Genomic DNA, 17,024 nt, shown 5'->3' with positions numbered 1-17,024 from the left:
TATTGACGTTACTTCAGAAATTATTTGGAAAAAATCGAAATAAAAATGAAATTTCAAATTATCTCCGAAACTAAGCATTTTAGGACATATATTTATATGAACTCTTTTACTTATTTTTATCTGCAGAATACGCTGCCGAAGTTTCCGGAATACAGTTCGGACCACCCTGTATATACTTGTATTTTAAGGTAAAAGATAAAATAAAAAAAATCTAAAATAAAAAAATATAATTGTTTAAATTACCTACTAATAAAAAAATATATACTTAATACTTTATATATACTTTAAATGCACTCTCAGAGTAAGTCTAATTATATATTTATATATACAAACATAATATCTTCAATCAATTCATATAACTTTTATTACTTTATTATTACCGATATGAGAATATCTCGAATACAAAATAAAACGGCAAATATACAAAGCGACACGTTCAATAATTTATTAAGAGTTAACATTAAATATCCTAAAAATATTTACAATAACGATTTTACGTCTGACTTTCAACAATAGAAAAAACGAAATTTATACATCCAAATTTCAACAGTGAACCGTGATTGAGAATCGCTGAACCCTCCCAGCCACGCTTTAAGTCTTCTACGTTAGCAGTACAGCAGCATTCCATTCTGTAATTTTTAAAATACTTATTAAATAACAAAACACCAAGTTACCTTGAATGACATTTTTGAAGTGAAACTTCTTTACGCGCGTTGGGAGTAAAAATTCAAGTCCGTGACACACAGCCTTGAATGACAGCATGCAAAACGGCTGTAACGCGCGAGCTAGCGAGAGGAAAAGTGATAGAGACAGCCTTGCCACAGCTACCCCATTCGGGGTAGATCTACCCTTTTGTAAAACAATATAACCCCGTTATCTCGTGATAATCTACCCCGATGAAAAATAGGCTTGTAGCAACACTGGGTAACAACACAGTTTAAAGAATATAAATATATCAGTTGACCCACTCTTCGCCCGTATCAAAATTCCTCCCGCCGCTCCCCGCCTGTCTTGTAGACTTGGGTCAGTCTACATCCGTTGCTCGACGTGTACACAGCTTTCCAAGTTTATTTTAGTTTTGTTTTCGGTCCGACGCATAGGGTGAACCAAAAATAGTGTTTTAGTTGTTTTGTGAATAAAATGTCTACTAGAAATATTTGTGCAGTGGATGGTTGTGAAAGTAGAATGACAGACAATATATCGTTTTTAGGTGCCCAAAAGATGAAGGGAGGTATGTGTTTATATAGTATAGAATATTAAGTATATAATAATTAAAGTATTAGACATATTCAGTATATTATAATTATGGAAACCTAACTATGAAAAAATGGTTTTAAAAATATACATATAAATTAAGAAAATATTTTACTCGAAATATGCACAAAATATTTATTTTTAACAATTAGTTTATTATTTTAGTAGATATTTTAGAGTAGTAGTAGATACTTTACTATTAAGTTTTGGATTTTGCAGTATTTACCGGTTTGCAAAGTGCATATTAAATTATTATTTAAGATATTTGCATTTTTTTTAAATAGCATGTTTTACTTTTTAGATGTTTGTTTTTAACTTTAACTACCTACCTGGAAAGTCCAAATTTTATCGTCAGGTAATAAAAATACGTGCATACAACTTCTTCTGCTATTGACAAGTTTTTTAGAGTTTTTACAAAATTTTATGTATCAGTAAATATAATAATTGACGAGCACATGGGAAAAACGAGATCCAGAAATGATAAATGTTCAGGAAATCGTTTTTTTTAATTGAAATTACGCATGGACTTTTATACCCGAGTTTATATCGTTTTTCCCATTTTTAAATGCCTGTTTCTATGTGGCCGTTATCGATATTCTCGTTTATTTAGGTACCAAAAGGTGTAGCTTTTTGGTACTTCCATTATTTTTCCCGTGTGCTCTTCAATTAGTAGTAAATACTGTAATAAATTATATTTGCATATTTCTTAAGTTATAGCATGTTTTGCTTTTTAGCTGTTTGCATTTAACTTGAATTATCTACCTTTTTATTAAAAGGTAATAAAAAGTACTTGGATACAACTTGTCTTGCGATAGTCAATTTTTTTTCAGTTTTTACTAAATTTTATCGAACAGTAAAATTTATTACACAATTAACTACTAACAGTCATAATTACTGTTCATGATAATCATAAAATTTAGAAAAAAAATCCAAAAAAATTGACAATGGCAACACAAGTTGTATGCAAAGGTACTTTTATTACCTTACGATAAAATTTGGGCTTTCCGGGTAGGTAATTAAAGTAAAATGCAAACATCTAAAAGCAAACCTTGCTATAATTTAAGAAATATGCAAATTATTATTATATATATTAAAAAAATTAACTTATTATATTTATTTAGTATACATTTTTCATATGGGGTTTCCATAATAATTATTAATAATAATTACCCCATTGACAATTCCATATTACAAAGTATTAGGATAGAATAATATATCTAATATTTTAATATTAATGTATATTTAATAATAAACACTAATTTATATTGATCAATTATTAAAGACGCCTAAAACTGTTAATCAATAAAACTAGTACTGTATTTTTATTTTTCTACTTGCTATATAAAATTTCTTAGTATTTTTAGTTGATCCCTCGTATACGGCCAGCGTTCTGACTGATAAAATAGCACTTCCGCTGCACCCGGTAAACGTACAATTTTTTTGTCATCCCTAAGGGTCACGGGCCGCCTTTGAAGTCAAAATAACAATAGAATTCCTTAGAGTGGGCCAACTGATATATTTATATTCTTTAAACTGTGGTAACAATCTGTGCCATTCGCACCTAAGAAAGTCACTATAATAAACTTGAAACTGTACCAATCTTGATTTCATACATATTTTCATCAATAGGTTTGTAGCTTCTGAATAACGGTTTAGGTAAAGCATATAGCTCATTTGCCAGCTCAGAATTAGAATTTAGAGTTAGTAACTCGTATTTTCATTGGAGGACACTGTCTTATTTATCTCAAACCATTAATCAACGAGAATATTCGTATAATTTGATAAAATTACTGTAAATCATTATAAATAACGAATTGTTTGTAATTGAGCTGTAATTTCTGTATTACTAATTCGGTAAATGGAGATAAATAATTGTGATAGATTAAAATTTTATTTTAAAATAAAAATTTTGTTAACAACATTCTGAGAATTCAAAGAATGAATTGAATAATGACAAGACAAGTGACATCTGTCTAAAAAAGACAGAGATTTAGAGAGACAATTTGGTTATGTAAAATTTAGAGTGACAATTTTGATTATGCAAAAGAAATATTGGTTGCCTAACGATTAACATTAATTTAAAAATAAATCCCTAACATGAATAATGAACAAAACATTTAAACAAAAACAGACCACAGACTATACAAAACAAATTGTTAGTTAGTAGCAGTTAGTAGTAGTCAGAGATATAGATGTAGTAGTAATTTGGTTTAATGGCCACAGCTATCCGGCCGGGTAATAGAATTATCGTTTTTTAATAAGAATTAAAAAAAAAGAAAATTATAAAGCTAGAATAATATACAGTTTTATATTAACTCTATTTTTTGAATTTTCAAATCCTTCAATTTAATAGCTGTTAGTAAGAAGTTTCACTTCAAATATGCGCACATAGTGCACACACAATTTTTGTATTAATTGTAATAGTATTTTTTAACACATTGTGAATGATCGTAAATTTTTAAGTATAAAGTATAATTGAAACCACAAATTTATTCCACTAACAGTTATTTCAAAATAATAGAACCTGTTACCTAAGTTAAGACGTAGGTTTAAAAATTATTGTTTTATATAAATCTCCTCTAATTCTAACTAGTTTATAACTCACCGGTCATTCCAATCGGCGGCCATTTTAGTCTCCCCCTTCTTGTTCTGCACTGGTATCACCACTTCCGGTCTGCCAAGTTTTCGTTTTCTGTTAATTACCTCCCTTACCTGCGACTCTACACTTGCGGCCTATAAGTTATAACTTTCTATATATTTTATTGATGATTACCATATTTTATTTTGATAAATAAAAATAGGAAAGTTCGCTTACCCCTCAAAAAACAATAACGAATAATATAGAGAAAGCAAATGTCAAAACAAAATGAAGTCCCTCAACAAGACAACTGTTGTAACAATATTTGGGACTTTCAAACTTGAATATTTTATATACAGGGTGTACTTAATGACATGCTAATATTTATGATGGTGATTCTAGGGCTTATTTTAAGCAAAAAACATCATATGAATATGTGTCCTAAACACCTCACATTTTTAAGATACAGAGTGGTAAAATGTTCTAAAAATGTTTTTTTTTCATAATAACTCTTATGTTATTATAGTTATCTTTATGAAATTTTATACACGTCTTCTAAAAAACTGAAGACTAAAAAATTGTTTAGAAATGAAAGAATATTTTGAAAAATATTGAATATAATTTTTATTCTAAGAGAAGTCAGTGGCGTACCATTTTTTCCATCAAAAATATTCAATGCATACCCCAAAAAAATACAATTCTTTGTAGATCAAAATAGGCATTTTGATGCTTAAAAGGCGTGTATTAATATTCATAAAGATATCTATCATAACATCAGAGTTGAAATAAAGTTTTTTATGGAAAATTTTACCACCCTGTATCTCAAAAGTTAAGACGTTTAGGACACATATTCATATGAAGTTTTTTTCTTAGAATAGGTCCAGGAATCACGCCCTTAAATATTAGCATGTCATTAAGGAACACCCTGTATGTTTAAATACAAAAAGATATATTAACACTCATACCCTTTCTTCCTCTGGCGATGGAGAACCATTCTGGGCTTTGTCATTTTCCGTAGTACCATTTGTCATCGTAGTATCACCCGTTCTCTTGACATTAACATTATTAGAATACAAGACGTTGTTCACATAAGTCCCACTAGAGGCGTAATTAATCAATTCATAACTCCTAGTGTACTAGAAAAAATAATGTTATTAATTACATTTCAATCAAAACATAAGTTTAAATAAAAAATATTTGAAAGAAAAACAAATCAGATGTATTCCAGTTAACGACTGATAGATATCTAGAATACTTACATCATCAAAGAAAATGGTGGCATGTTTGGGGGAAATAAAATTACAATAACCAAATTTCTCCAGATCTACATCATTGGAAGAACCTTTTCCAACGTTGAGGACTCTGTAACGCATCGCTACAGCTTCTGGAAATCTTGTTGAAACTGTAGGTCGAAATCCCATAAAACTAAAAAAAAATAATTTCTAGTGTTAAGTTTAGTTAGACCCAAAATTATTCTACGTACATGTATAAAAAACCGCTATTACACTATCAAATTTCAATGTTAAAAGATATTTTATAAAACTACACATTACACATTACATTACACTGTCAAATTCTTTGACAAAATAAAATGAAATTTGATAGTGTAATAGTAGCCTAATACAAATCATCACTCATAAAATATGTTTTCCTTATTACAATATCAGCACTATACCTGGCATCATGTCTCACATCAGTAGGGTCCACTTCTCTCGTTCGTACGTTATAAAAATGTTTAGACACAACAGGACACATCATAGCTCTAGCCCTAATATTAGAACACTTGGATCTATACTTCTTTTTCGGACTAGCGAAAACCCTAAAAAATAAGATTTATACAATGTGTTTGGTATTTGTACACATATTATATAGCCAGAATTTTCCCAAGTGCATGAATTAAAGCGACAAATTCTCTCTCCGACTTATATGATCGCCATAGATTTACTCCTGGACATGAAAATACCGACCCAAGACTCTCTGTTGTCTATAATATACCATAGTACAGACTTACATGTATTTTAAATCTCACTCAAATTCAATTACAACTATCTTAGGCCCCAGTACACGTTTGCCCAATGAGTTGGGCCAACGTGTACAGAACCACTTGGCGTTAATTGGTGATTGGCAGCCAGCGTTGGTTTACAAACCGAACGTTGTCGGTTTTTCGTGAATACATCAAAGGACCTTGGCGCGATATACCAAACAGCGTTTACACGTTGGTCGTTGGTTGAGACTTGTTTGTGTTTCGAGTTGCTATCGGAAGGAAGTACAGTACAGTACATCTGCTGGATCTGTGTCTGTGAAAGGAATGCGGACAAAAAAAATTTAAATAAACAGCAATATATTTTATACGTCGACTTGACGAGTACGTCACCGCAAATCGCTCCACCCACTCATTTTATTGGCTACTTGCAAATTTGTCGAAATTTTATTGATGGGACGCGTCGTCTAATTTTTTACGAAAAACATCGGGATAATATAGTTTCCCCTCTCACGGATACCCCGTAGCTACAGAACGGACAGACGTACTGTATACTTAGTGCTCGATTTTTGTGGAGAAAAATTCGATGGCCACTACGATGGCGGTTTGGAATAGCGAAGAAATTTTAAGGTTTATAGATTTGTACCAAAATGAACCAATAATATGGAATCCTAAACATAAACAACATAAACGTCTTTTATGCCATTTTTTTTAATCACTTTCGTTTGGTGCACCTTTCTATAAAAATTGAAAGCACTGTACAAATAAATTGCCGCGGCTGCGGTGGTTCCACATCCATCCTTCTCGTCTATAAACGGCCAATGCAGACTGAGCAACTTTACCAACGTGTAAGCACTGTACGTATTTTTGGCCCAACTCATTGGTCCAACTAGTTGGCCAAACGTGTACTGGGGCCTTTAGACAAATATACTTTACATACGACATTATTTGCTTTCCATAATGGCTTTTTAAGCAACTATTTAAAATACTTTTTCAGAAAATAACCACTTTAGTTTTGAGTGAATTTTACATTTTTAAAGTGGTCCTGTATAAAAAACATTATGCTTAAATTTTGATTACACAAGTATACACGGTTTTGGACCTGAACAACTAAAAGCAATTTCTAAGATAATTTTTGGAGCTGAATCCAAATCAGCAGTTCATTTTTTAAGATTGGTTCTAGTTTTCGAAATATTCAATAAATTCATTACTTTACTATTTTTGATCGTTAACGGTCATTTATTGAATTAAACAATATAAATCCGAAATGAACAGAGGTTGAACTGAGTCTTTTATACTGCTATGAACAGAGGTTGAACTGAGTCTTTTATACTGCTTGGGATCTGTTTCACGGATTACGGTCCAACAGTAATCGCTCATCATGCCTTCGTCCCAAAATCCTTGGCATCGCCTTTCGATTTTTGCTATATCTTGGTGTAGCCGCTCTCCTTGCTCGTCGCTCGTGTCGCCCAAGTTTTGTGGAAAAAAATCAAGATGTGAATGCAGAAAATGTACCTTTAAAGACATTCGAGCTCCAATCTTGTGGTAATTTTGCAACAAATTGTCGATTACTTGCTTGTAATCCGGTGATTTATGATTACCGAGAAAGAAGAGAACAACACTTTCAAACGATGCCCATGCTGCTGCCTCATCAAGCGTTAAACATTTTGTAAACGTTGCGTCAGCCATTAGTTTTCGAATATCAGGTCCGACAAATATTCCTTCTTTGATTTTTGCGTATCACAGTTTTGGAAACAACTTGGTTAAGTACTGGAAAGCCGGTCCTTCGCGACTGAGCGCTTTGACAAAGTTCTTAATAAGGCCAAGTTTAATGTGAAGATGGTGGCAGTAAAACGTCCTGTCGGTTTACAAGTGGTACAGAGGACACATTTTGTTGTCCTGGCTCATAGTGGGACTCGGCCACACCGAAAACTAGAGCTAATCTTGACAAACGGATTGAAGATCTAAGTTCAGGGCATCAAATAACGTTAAGAATCGTTCTCATCTGCTTGGGTCCAAAAGTTGACCCGAATTTGTAAGCTTGTGTTATTAGCAATTTACTGAACATACAACTGTCAAAAATAAGAAAATAAGAAGCTTTTTGTTTTATGGGTATCCAAATGGCTGTATGTTAAGTCAAACGCTAAAAAAATCAGGATATACTGAAAAAATTCACTGATAAAAATGAGTGGTTTGCTTGAATACATTTTTTCAAATTATTTTTTACCAAGAAAAACTAAAAAGGTGTAATATATGCACAGAAAAATACCCTCTCATACCCCTGATAGTCTAAAATGACTCAAAAGTGATTTATTTCTAATCTGGTACTACAAATCACTCTAAAAATAGTATAAATGCCTAAATAAAGATATAAATCCATGGAGAATCGATGTTTTTTCTTAAATTGATATTATATTCGTAAGGAGATTTTCAAAGAAAAAAAAATTGAAAACATTGAAAAAAGGCAGTTTAATAGAGTGTTTGTATAATCTTACAATTAGACCCAATTTGAACGATGCATAGCGTTCAGCAATTCCTTTTTAACTAAGGTTTTTGCCAAAAAATCGGGGCAATTACAGAGAAAATTAAAAATTATTAATTGTTGTTTGTACTTTGAATTGGAACAGCATATTTATTCTATTTTATATATTTCATTCCAGTAATGCAAAAATACCCCAATTTTTATTTTATACCACCCTACATTAAAATAAAAGTACATTATTTGTTTTAACTTACACACTTAACTGTGTTTAAATTAAATATTAATATTCAAAACCGCTAAACATACGTACAAAACTCGCTTAGAAGTAGTTTTTTTACGCACATTCAAAATATACATTTTCTGAAGCTACTATACATTAAACTGGTAAAACAAAACATAAATCCTTACCTGCTGATCCTATCGATATCAGCGGGCGTGAGCAGTTCGCTGGGTAGCGGCATTTTACCGATAGTCGTATGATTATTCTGCCCCTGATTCGAATGGCCGAAAACTTGCTGCAGCCGTTGAAAAGCCAACAATTTGATCAGACGGTCGTCCAACTGCTTCAATTCGGATTCCACTAAAATCAATTATTGCTTTGATCCCTTTCAATTCCGAAAAGAACTATCGGTAACGATATAACAAATATAAAATTCAACTTTTCCAAAAAACTGTCATTCAATCATTCGTTGATTAGAATGTCAAAAATGACAGTTGCCGGTCATGGCTTACTGTGGCATGTAAGTATATTTAAGATGAAAATTAATCGATTAGCCACTTTGATTAGCCATAATAAAGGCCATAATGTATGTATTTAAAATAGAGATAAAAGACCAGAAGGGGAATAAGACATGAAATAAAGATAATTGTACATTTTAATGATCTTTTAACGTTCTCCACTAATCATATCACGATATTTGCAAGTATATAAAACCGCACCTTTATAACATGTCTAAAAAGTTGATATTTTGTTTATCTTTGGTGTAGATGAAAATTTACAGCTATCGTTCATGGATTTATAAAAGGCACAAAATATAATATACAATATATTAAAGAATATATCTTTTTATTCCTTTTATTTTTAAAAGCAACATGGATTGGAGGAATACATAAAGCTATGTCGGAGAGGAATCTTCATCCAGGAGATTGGGAAAATAGGAAAGGCTGGCAACTGGGTACCGGAAAGCATAGGACACATGAACCCGGTTTTACATATATCTTTTTATAATAATTTATATCTAGTATTTACTGGAAAAATTTACCAAAACGGCATTATTTCCACATTTTTTTGATTATTCATTTATATTATTATATTTTCTATTTTGATACGATTTTTGAAGCTACATCATGTTCCTTACAAAAAAGAATAATAAAATAAAACAAAGATAACAAAACCGTATTTATAAAGAATTGGCGTTATTGATTTTTTGAGTAAATTTAATTCGATTGACATATCGATAACAACAAAGAAAAATTACGGAAATGTATATTTCTTTCACTCAGTAGTGTAATACAGATACGGGCGAAAAGTTATTGCTCTTCAAAACAGCTATAAAAGATGTAGGTGGCGTCCCTACAAGAGTCATACTGACATCGAAATTTCTTATGTCAAAAAACACCCAGACAACAATTTTTATCCAAATATGGGCGTCGGTTCAGAAATTATTTGGAAAAAATCGAAATAAAAATGAAACTTTTTTTTCTGTATCTACTGCCGAAGTTTCCCGAATACAATTCGGACCACCCTGTATATCGATAGATGAATTGCGACAACTTATCGATTTGTAAAATCCATTTTCACTAGTCAAGAAATACCGATGATGTCCTTCTTATGGAATGTTTAAGTATAATCAACTAATCAACACAATTTGTTGAGAATACTAACAGCCGTAATCATAGTCGACCGCCAGGCGCCCGCTGGCGGGAGCTTTCCGGAAATTCTTCATCTTATTCAGAGTCGAGCGCTCTCCGAGTAACGCGTGCGCCTCATCCGTCATATAGAGTAACCGCTCTCGCCGGCGGGCGGTTGGATAAGCATTTTTTTTCCGTTTCATAGTCGATCTCCACGCGAAGAACACTTGCGCAGTTTAAACCCCATCCGGTGGCGTATTTTCATAATATACCATGTAGAGAGCATATGGTCTCTAAGCTCCGCCTCCAAGCTTAGTTTAGCATTGAAGATGTCTTTAACGCGGTATAGAATAAAATAGGACCACGCGCCAAATGTGGTATAGTATGGAGTCGCCTTCTCAGCGTTACAACGTGATATATGTCACATTCTTAGTCGCATCTTGTATTTTGCATTGAATTAGACAGTTTGCGACCGTTGCGAATTGTAAACAAGTATCAGGATGGCTGAGCAATGTACGTTAGAGATTATGTTAACAAATATAAAATCTGAAGTAAAATTGTGGATATAAATAGTAATTCGGCTTCACAAGAAGACCAGGTATTCACCAAAAAACAGTGCTGTAAGTAACACTACATCTATATTTGTCGGGCTGCAAGAATTTAAGGAAGACAGTTTTGAAGCCCAACATGCTTTATTGAAAACAAATATAGAAAAAAGTACTAGATTTAACAAAAAAAATAGAAAAGTAATCAGATGCTAGAAATATTAACACGGTTTAATAATGTCACATCATATTGACACTGTGCAGCAGTTAAAAACATTTCTCAAAAATACTACAATAAACTGTAAAAAAAGCAAGTAGTATATTAAAGTAAAACCAAGAGCTTTATCCAGAAGAACTTGTTGTTTGCACTCAAAAAAAAAGGCTATCAGAAGAGAACAGACTAAAAAAATAGTGCGTGAGCAAAAATATTACCAAAAATACACTAAATACCAAAAGACATTAATATTTAATACTTTAAACTAAAGAATACAATCTAACAGGAAATAACAATGTTTATTTTTATTATTTTTAAGTGGCTGATATTTTAAAGAAATTAATATAATATACATTATTTAATAATTAAATGTTATTTTTGTTGATATTTTGTTTGTTTTATATTTGTAGTCATGTTCTTAATGTAATGATAAAGAATAAATACATACCGCATGATCGAAAAAAACGGCGTCCAGTTGGCTGGGAAATAACGATTGATGACATTTCCCATATAAATTTATATATAAAATAACAGCGATCTTCATTTCATAGCCATCGCTGATGCCGTTTTTTACCATACGGTATTATTTTATACAAATGAATATTACTGTTTATGCTATCAAAAGTAACGCCAGTAATGCGACTACGAACTATAATTTCCTATTCCTTCTATACCGTATTAGATACATCTTATTACTACTGAACTAAGCTTGTGGGCGGGGCTTAGAGACCCTATGCTCTCTACATGGTATATTATGGAAATACGCCATCCGGTGACATTCGGCCGGCGACTGGAGCATGTTTCATTACATTTGAGGCATATGAATTCCGTTCGTCTATTTGACAATTTAAATGTTTTATTATTTTGTTTTTGCTATGTTTATAATTTTTTATTTTTCCTATTGTTTTTACATTATTACATTACTTCTCTTTGTAATTTACACAAACTGGAAAAAATATACCAAATTCACAAATCATGCATCAGTCATCTATACAAAACAAAAATAGAGCCAATTTAAAAATATAAATTACTTCTACACTGGTCACATTTTCCCTTAAAATAATTTTAAAATCCTTTAACACAGCACCAATAGGTTAAGGGTAAGATCTATAAAAATTTATAAACGTAATAAAAACGAATCCATAAAACTTTCAAACAACCGAACAGACCTACGGAATTCCCCCTTATATAAATTATTAACTTAATACCCTTTTTATTACGACCCAAAAATATACCTAGCCAAAAAATAGGTATATAAAAAATTGTAAGTCTTTTTACTATAAGACCGAATTATAACAAAATAATGGACACATAATAAAATATTTAAATTACCCTTTTTTCTTTTTAGAGAATGTTAAAGTTCGTCTAACCGATTTTGTGTAGAAAACGGAAGAAAAAATGTTCCCTGTTGTTAAAACCCTCCACCCGAAGTGAAATTTTGTCGGCGACGCGCCGTCATTTTCGCCAGCCAGCGGTGCGCCGGCGGCTGACTATGAAAGAGCTTTTTTTCTCTCCTGATATCCAAGCGCTCGCCGGAGAAATCTTCGGCGAGCGCTTCTTTTCGGAGGGCGGCTGGCGCTCGACTATGAATACTTTGAATTTAACAAATCTAGATAACCATATCCTAAGGCAATAAACTGCTCAAGTTAGCCATGATATTCGTTTTGTTAGCCATGATATTCGCAAGATTCCAATAATTCAAAACATTTTTATTTCAACTCAATTTATTTTATAAAAACATTTTCATAAAATAAAAAGGTTCTTTTAAATAAATAAAGTGATCAAACCCAGTATTCCTGAATTCAACAGCAAACACACTTGCCACTGAACAACGACCGGTCACAAATGAAAAACAAAGATGAGAAATAATAAAAAGATTTAATATTATTATAAATATCCAACACTCACCTTCATCTCCAAAACATCCATCCATAATATCCTTAATAACAGTCTCTTCCTTTTTTAATAGTTCCCTCTCATAATAACCGTTATTCAGCTCAAACTGTCCATTTTCCTTCGTCCCGTGATTCGAACAGTTCAAATTGACGTTGAACACGTTACTGGTGTAGAACGTATTGTTGGTTACGTTCAGTAGAGTACCCGGTGAAGAGGAATCGGCAACGCTGTCGGTATCATCCGTGCCGTTGTCGGATTGTGCGCCAAGAGGTTTACAATCGTCAGGCGATTGCGTTCTATTCGGATTACTGAAAAAATATATTATTTATTTTTATTAGACATATTTATGTCTAATGTGTAATTTAAAAAGATTTAAAGAAAACAGAACGCCTCTGACAAACCGGAATTTAGGTCTTAATGAACCTTACCGATCGCGCTTATTTTGCTGATATGCTTCTTCCTTATTCTTTTTTTTTATATTTTTTAAGAGAGGCATTTTTTAATTAGAAGCGCTGATCTAATTCCACATAATATTTTTTCAAACTTTTTCCACAAACTTTTTGGTACTCACTGTCAGTATACAGAAAGTACAGGGAGTACCAAAAAGGGTACACACTGTATACTTTAAATACTAATTAGGAGTAGTGACATATATTACAGAGGGTGGTATGAATTGTATTCAGGAAAGTTCAGCGGCATATTCTGCACATAAAAATAAGTATAAAAGTTCATATAAACGTATGTCCTAAAATGCTTCGTTTTGGAAAAAATCTAAATAATCTTATAATAATATCCAAAACATGTATACAAACTTTATACTTATTTTTATCCGCAGAACATGCTGCGAAAGTTTTCCGGATACAATTTGGACCACCCTCTATAACTCAAATTTCTCAAAAATTGTGTAATCATTTTTAGGTACACCCCAACAAATACCAGAAAGCTTTGCGCAGGCGTATTCTCGGTTTTGGGTCGGGTATTTCGCGTGCAATCTAATAAAAAAAAACCCAGAGTTTTGCATACGTGAATATTATTAAATTCCTATTTCAATTCCTCCCATATCAGCAAGGACTGCAGTTTCTATGGACAAATTTGGTCGATTAAACAATCCTAAATAGTTTACAGTTTTTAAACAAACTTTTTTAACCGGTCTAATTTGTCCATAAAATCGTTAGTTTCGCGGTATCAATTTTGACGTCACTGCAATATTTGCTGGCATTGCTTTAAAATTTGGCGAACGTAGTCTTATTGGATAGTTTACAATAATTATTGGTCATGGATGCCTATACAATGCTACACATTTTTATGGTCGTCAAGTTCTGCACAATCAAAAATTTTCTTGTGGCAACCCTGCCGCAAAAGCATTAAAGTAAGGTTATGGGTAATGCCATTCGCACGTATTTCACAAGTGCAAAGCTTTCCCACATATATTGTTGGGGTGTACCTAGACACGCTTCTTCATTCAACAAGCTTCTAGTAATAACTATAAAGATTTTTCATTACTGGAAAATGATAAAATAGTTTAAACATACCTTACTTCACTAATATCACAATTTTCTTGTTTAATCTCTTCAACGCTTTCACTATCTAACTCTTGCTTAACTTCTTCCACTGCATCTTTATCTTCCTCTATTTCAGCTTCACTTTCTTCCATCACCTAAACATAACCTTCTTTTTATAATTTTTCAATCAAAACATTTAACAAATACAAAAAAGTGATAAAATAGAACTATAATCTTCATTATTGACAATAAATACCTAAAACAGAAATATACTTTTTAAATTAAATATGTCAGGCTCACTTCTTGCAGTTTCTTCTTTCTGTAAACATTCTCTATTCGAAGCACGTCTTTTAGGCTGGGCAGCAAGTTTACAGGTTTCTTATAATGATACTTAATCATCTCCGGTACCTGAACCTAAAATAATTCATCTTCAAATTTTAAATATCTGACACATAGTATATAAAAGAGAAAAATTCAAAAGCCACATTGATGCTGTTTTTTTAAGTACCTTGGGTTTCTTGGGTACAAATCTTTTGACCCTAAAAGGTGGATTTTTTCTGTGTATCTTTCTAAAGAATTCAATCTTTACAGAATCTTGATCCACCGGCACAGAGAATTTATCCCACAATTTGACTCTTTCACAGAGAGAAACTGATGTGAGAAGATTGGAGTCCTAAAAATAAAAAGAAGACAAGATAAAAATAATACCAGAATTGTTTTATAAGATTAAAATATACCAAAGTGTGTTCTACATGCTGCGGACACATCCAAATCCCTGCAGGTGGTGCAGTAAGAGGTGGGTCTAGACAATCCAAATGGTAAAATGATGGACAAAAATCACAAGCCATTAGAGGAGCAATTCTACATGACTTCCCACACTCTGAACACTTTCTAGCTGGTAAAGGTACCAGTCCATTAGACAGTTTTTCATGATCTCTCTGTTTTAGCTTTTTAATTAACTTAATATTCTCAACTGAAATGATAACATAATTCACTTAAGAAATAAAATTTCATTTTATAGACATTTTACTTTTTTCAGATCCAGGAAAAAACATGTTGGGTATGCTCATAGCTCTGGGCAATTCAAATTGTTTTGGATTCATTGCATTAGCTGCTTCGACTAAAACATCCATGGGGCTGAGCTTAATTTTTTTTGCAGGCTTTGAGCTTAAAAGACCAGGCGATGGAGTGCTGTTTGACCTTCTTCTAAGACAATTAGTTTGAACCTGTTTCTTTTCATATATACAACTATGGCACAACCATTCACCTTGCGGAATATCTTTAAAATCTAAGGGAGGATCACTAAAAATGATTTTATTACTTGAAAAAACTCTTATCTGTTTAAGGTTTAGGTACATACTGGCATCCTAAATGAAAACTGCTTGGGCACTTATCGCAACAAATTAAATCACCTCCTTCACCGCAAGCATCACAAGAATCATGGTTGTGGCCTTTACCAGGCCGTTTAAAATAAGGATGTTCAGATTTCTTCTCCTTTTTCTCTTTTTTGTCACTATTTGGAGGGGCTATAAGAGCTTGGATTTGCTGAATACAAGAAAGATAAATTTACAATCAACAGCAAACATATTAGGTACGTTATAGAGTCTACAGTCTCTATTGTACAAAATATCTCTGCTCAGAACAAGAACTAAAAGCTGTGAGCTAATAGTAGTCTCAAAGGGAATTCAAAAACTCTCCTATATGTAAGCAATGAGACTAAAATATTAATCATGGTTCCAAATGAATAAAAATCGTTAATTAATACATCCCTACAATATCACAATGACTTCAATAAGTTCATTTTAATGCTTAATGATATATAATTAGCATTTTCCGCCATCTTATACTGGCTAGCATTACAAGTTTTATACAAAAGGACTACACTTGTACTTACATCCATAAGCCCTCCAGATGTATCTAAATCATATACACAGTTAGACATAATGCTTCTCGATTTTATACTTGCGTTTTTATAACAATTATTATTTCTATTCTTGATACAGTTCTAATTTAGTCTACAAAATAATATGTCATTACTTGGACTCTATTCACTTCACACTGCAATGTTTCAGAACCATATTTAATAATCTCTTATCTTAGCTTATATTATTTATGCTTGTCTTCTCATCTTGCTGTTGAATATACTGATTTAAAATAAATAAATTGAATATAAAATACAATGCTGGTTGCAGATACCTCTCAAGACATTTTCTTTCTGAATTCTTTTCTGGCGCCTTTTCCGGTAAGTGAGCATGCGCAAACTGGAATAAAAAAATTATTGGTCGTTTTATTATTATTATATTTTTTCCGAGCCGCTATTTCCCAAACGATTTTGTTGGATATTCGATTCATTTTTTTTCAGATAAAATTTCAATAATAAACGTACATTTCAATACTAGTGATTAGTGATATTGATAAATCGCTTCTGATATCGCATTCTTCTATAAAGTCCCTTACCTTGGTTATTTATTGGCCAAAAATAATATTAATAAGATAATATATAAAAATAACAACAAAATCATTAATTAAATCGAAAAAATATGCAATACAAATTTAAAACCAGTTTAAAATTATAACCAATAACCATAGATAAGATACTGTAGCTCAAACTATTACAGCCGTAATGTGAAATCTGTGGGAATGTAAAACCTCTAATTATCCTCTGTGGCGAAACATTAGAACTACCGAATCTGTGGGCAATAAGGCCACAGAAATTAAATA

At 32.1% G+C, this 17,024-nt stretch overlaps 1 protein-coding gene across 1 annotated transcript; it reads right to left on the bottom strand.

Annotated features, from left to right (window-relative positions):
* Positions 1-421: 421 nt before the first annotated feature.
* On the bottom strand, positions 422-16,564 carry LOC115881531 (PHD finger protein 12). The gene is made up of 15 exons (XM_030899061.1): positions 16,379-16,564; positions 16,198-16,318; positions 15,664-15,848; positions 15,334-15,605; positions 15,041-15,276; positions 14,812-14,976; positions 14,604-14,717; positions 14,334-14,458; positions 12,814-13,109; positions 8,704-8,875; positions 5,508-5,651; positions 5,092-5,257; positions 4,798-4,968; positions 3,860-3,987; positions 422-629 (listed from the first exon to the last, which is right to left on the bottom strand). Exons 2-15 carry the CDS (start codon positions 16,243-16,245, stop codon positions 494-496), a joined length of 2,358 nt encoding a protein of 785 aa, XP_030754921.1. The 5' UTR covers positions 16,246-16,318; positions 16,379-16,564; the 3' UTR covers positions 422-493.
* Between the last annotated feature and the right edge of the window lie 460 nt (positions 16,565-17,024).

This window comes from Sitophilus oryzae, unplaced genomic scaffold, assembly GCF_002938485.1.
Source record: "Sitophilus oryzae breed Bouriz unplaced genomic scaffold, Soryzae_2.0 scaffold_172_pilon_pilon, whole genome shotgun sequence".
Lineage (NCBI taxonomy): Eukaryota > Metazoa > Arthropoda > Insecta > Coleoptera > Curculionidae > Sitophilus > Sitophilus oryzae.
Note: the sequence above shows the minus strand (reverse complement) of the source record. Positions and strands in the feature narration are given on the sequence as shown.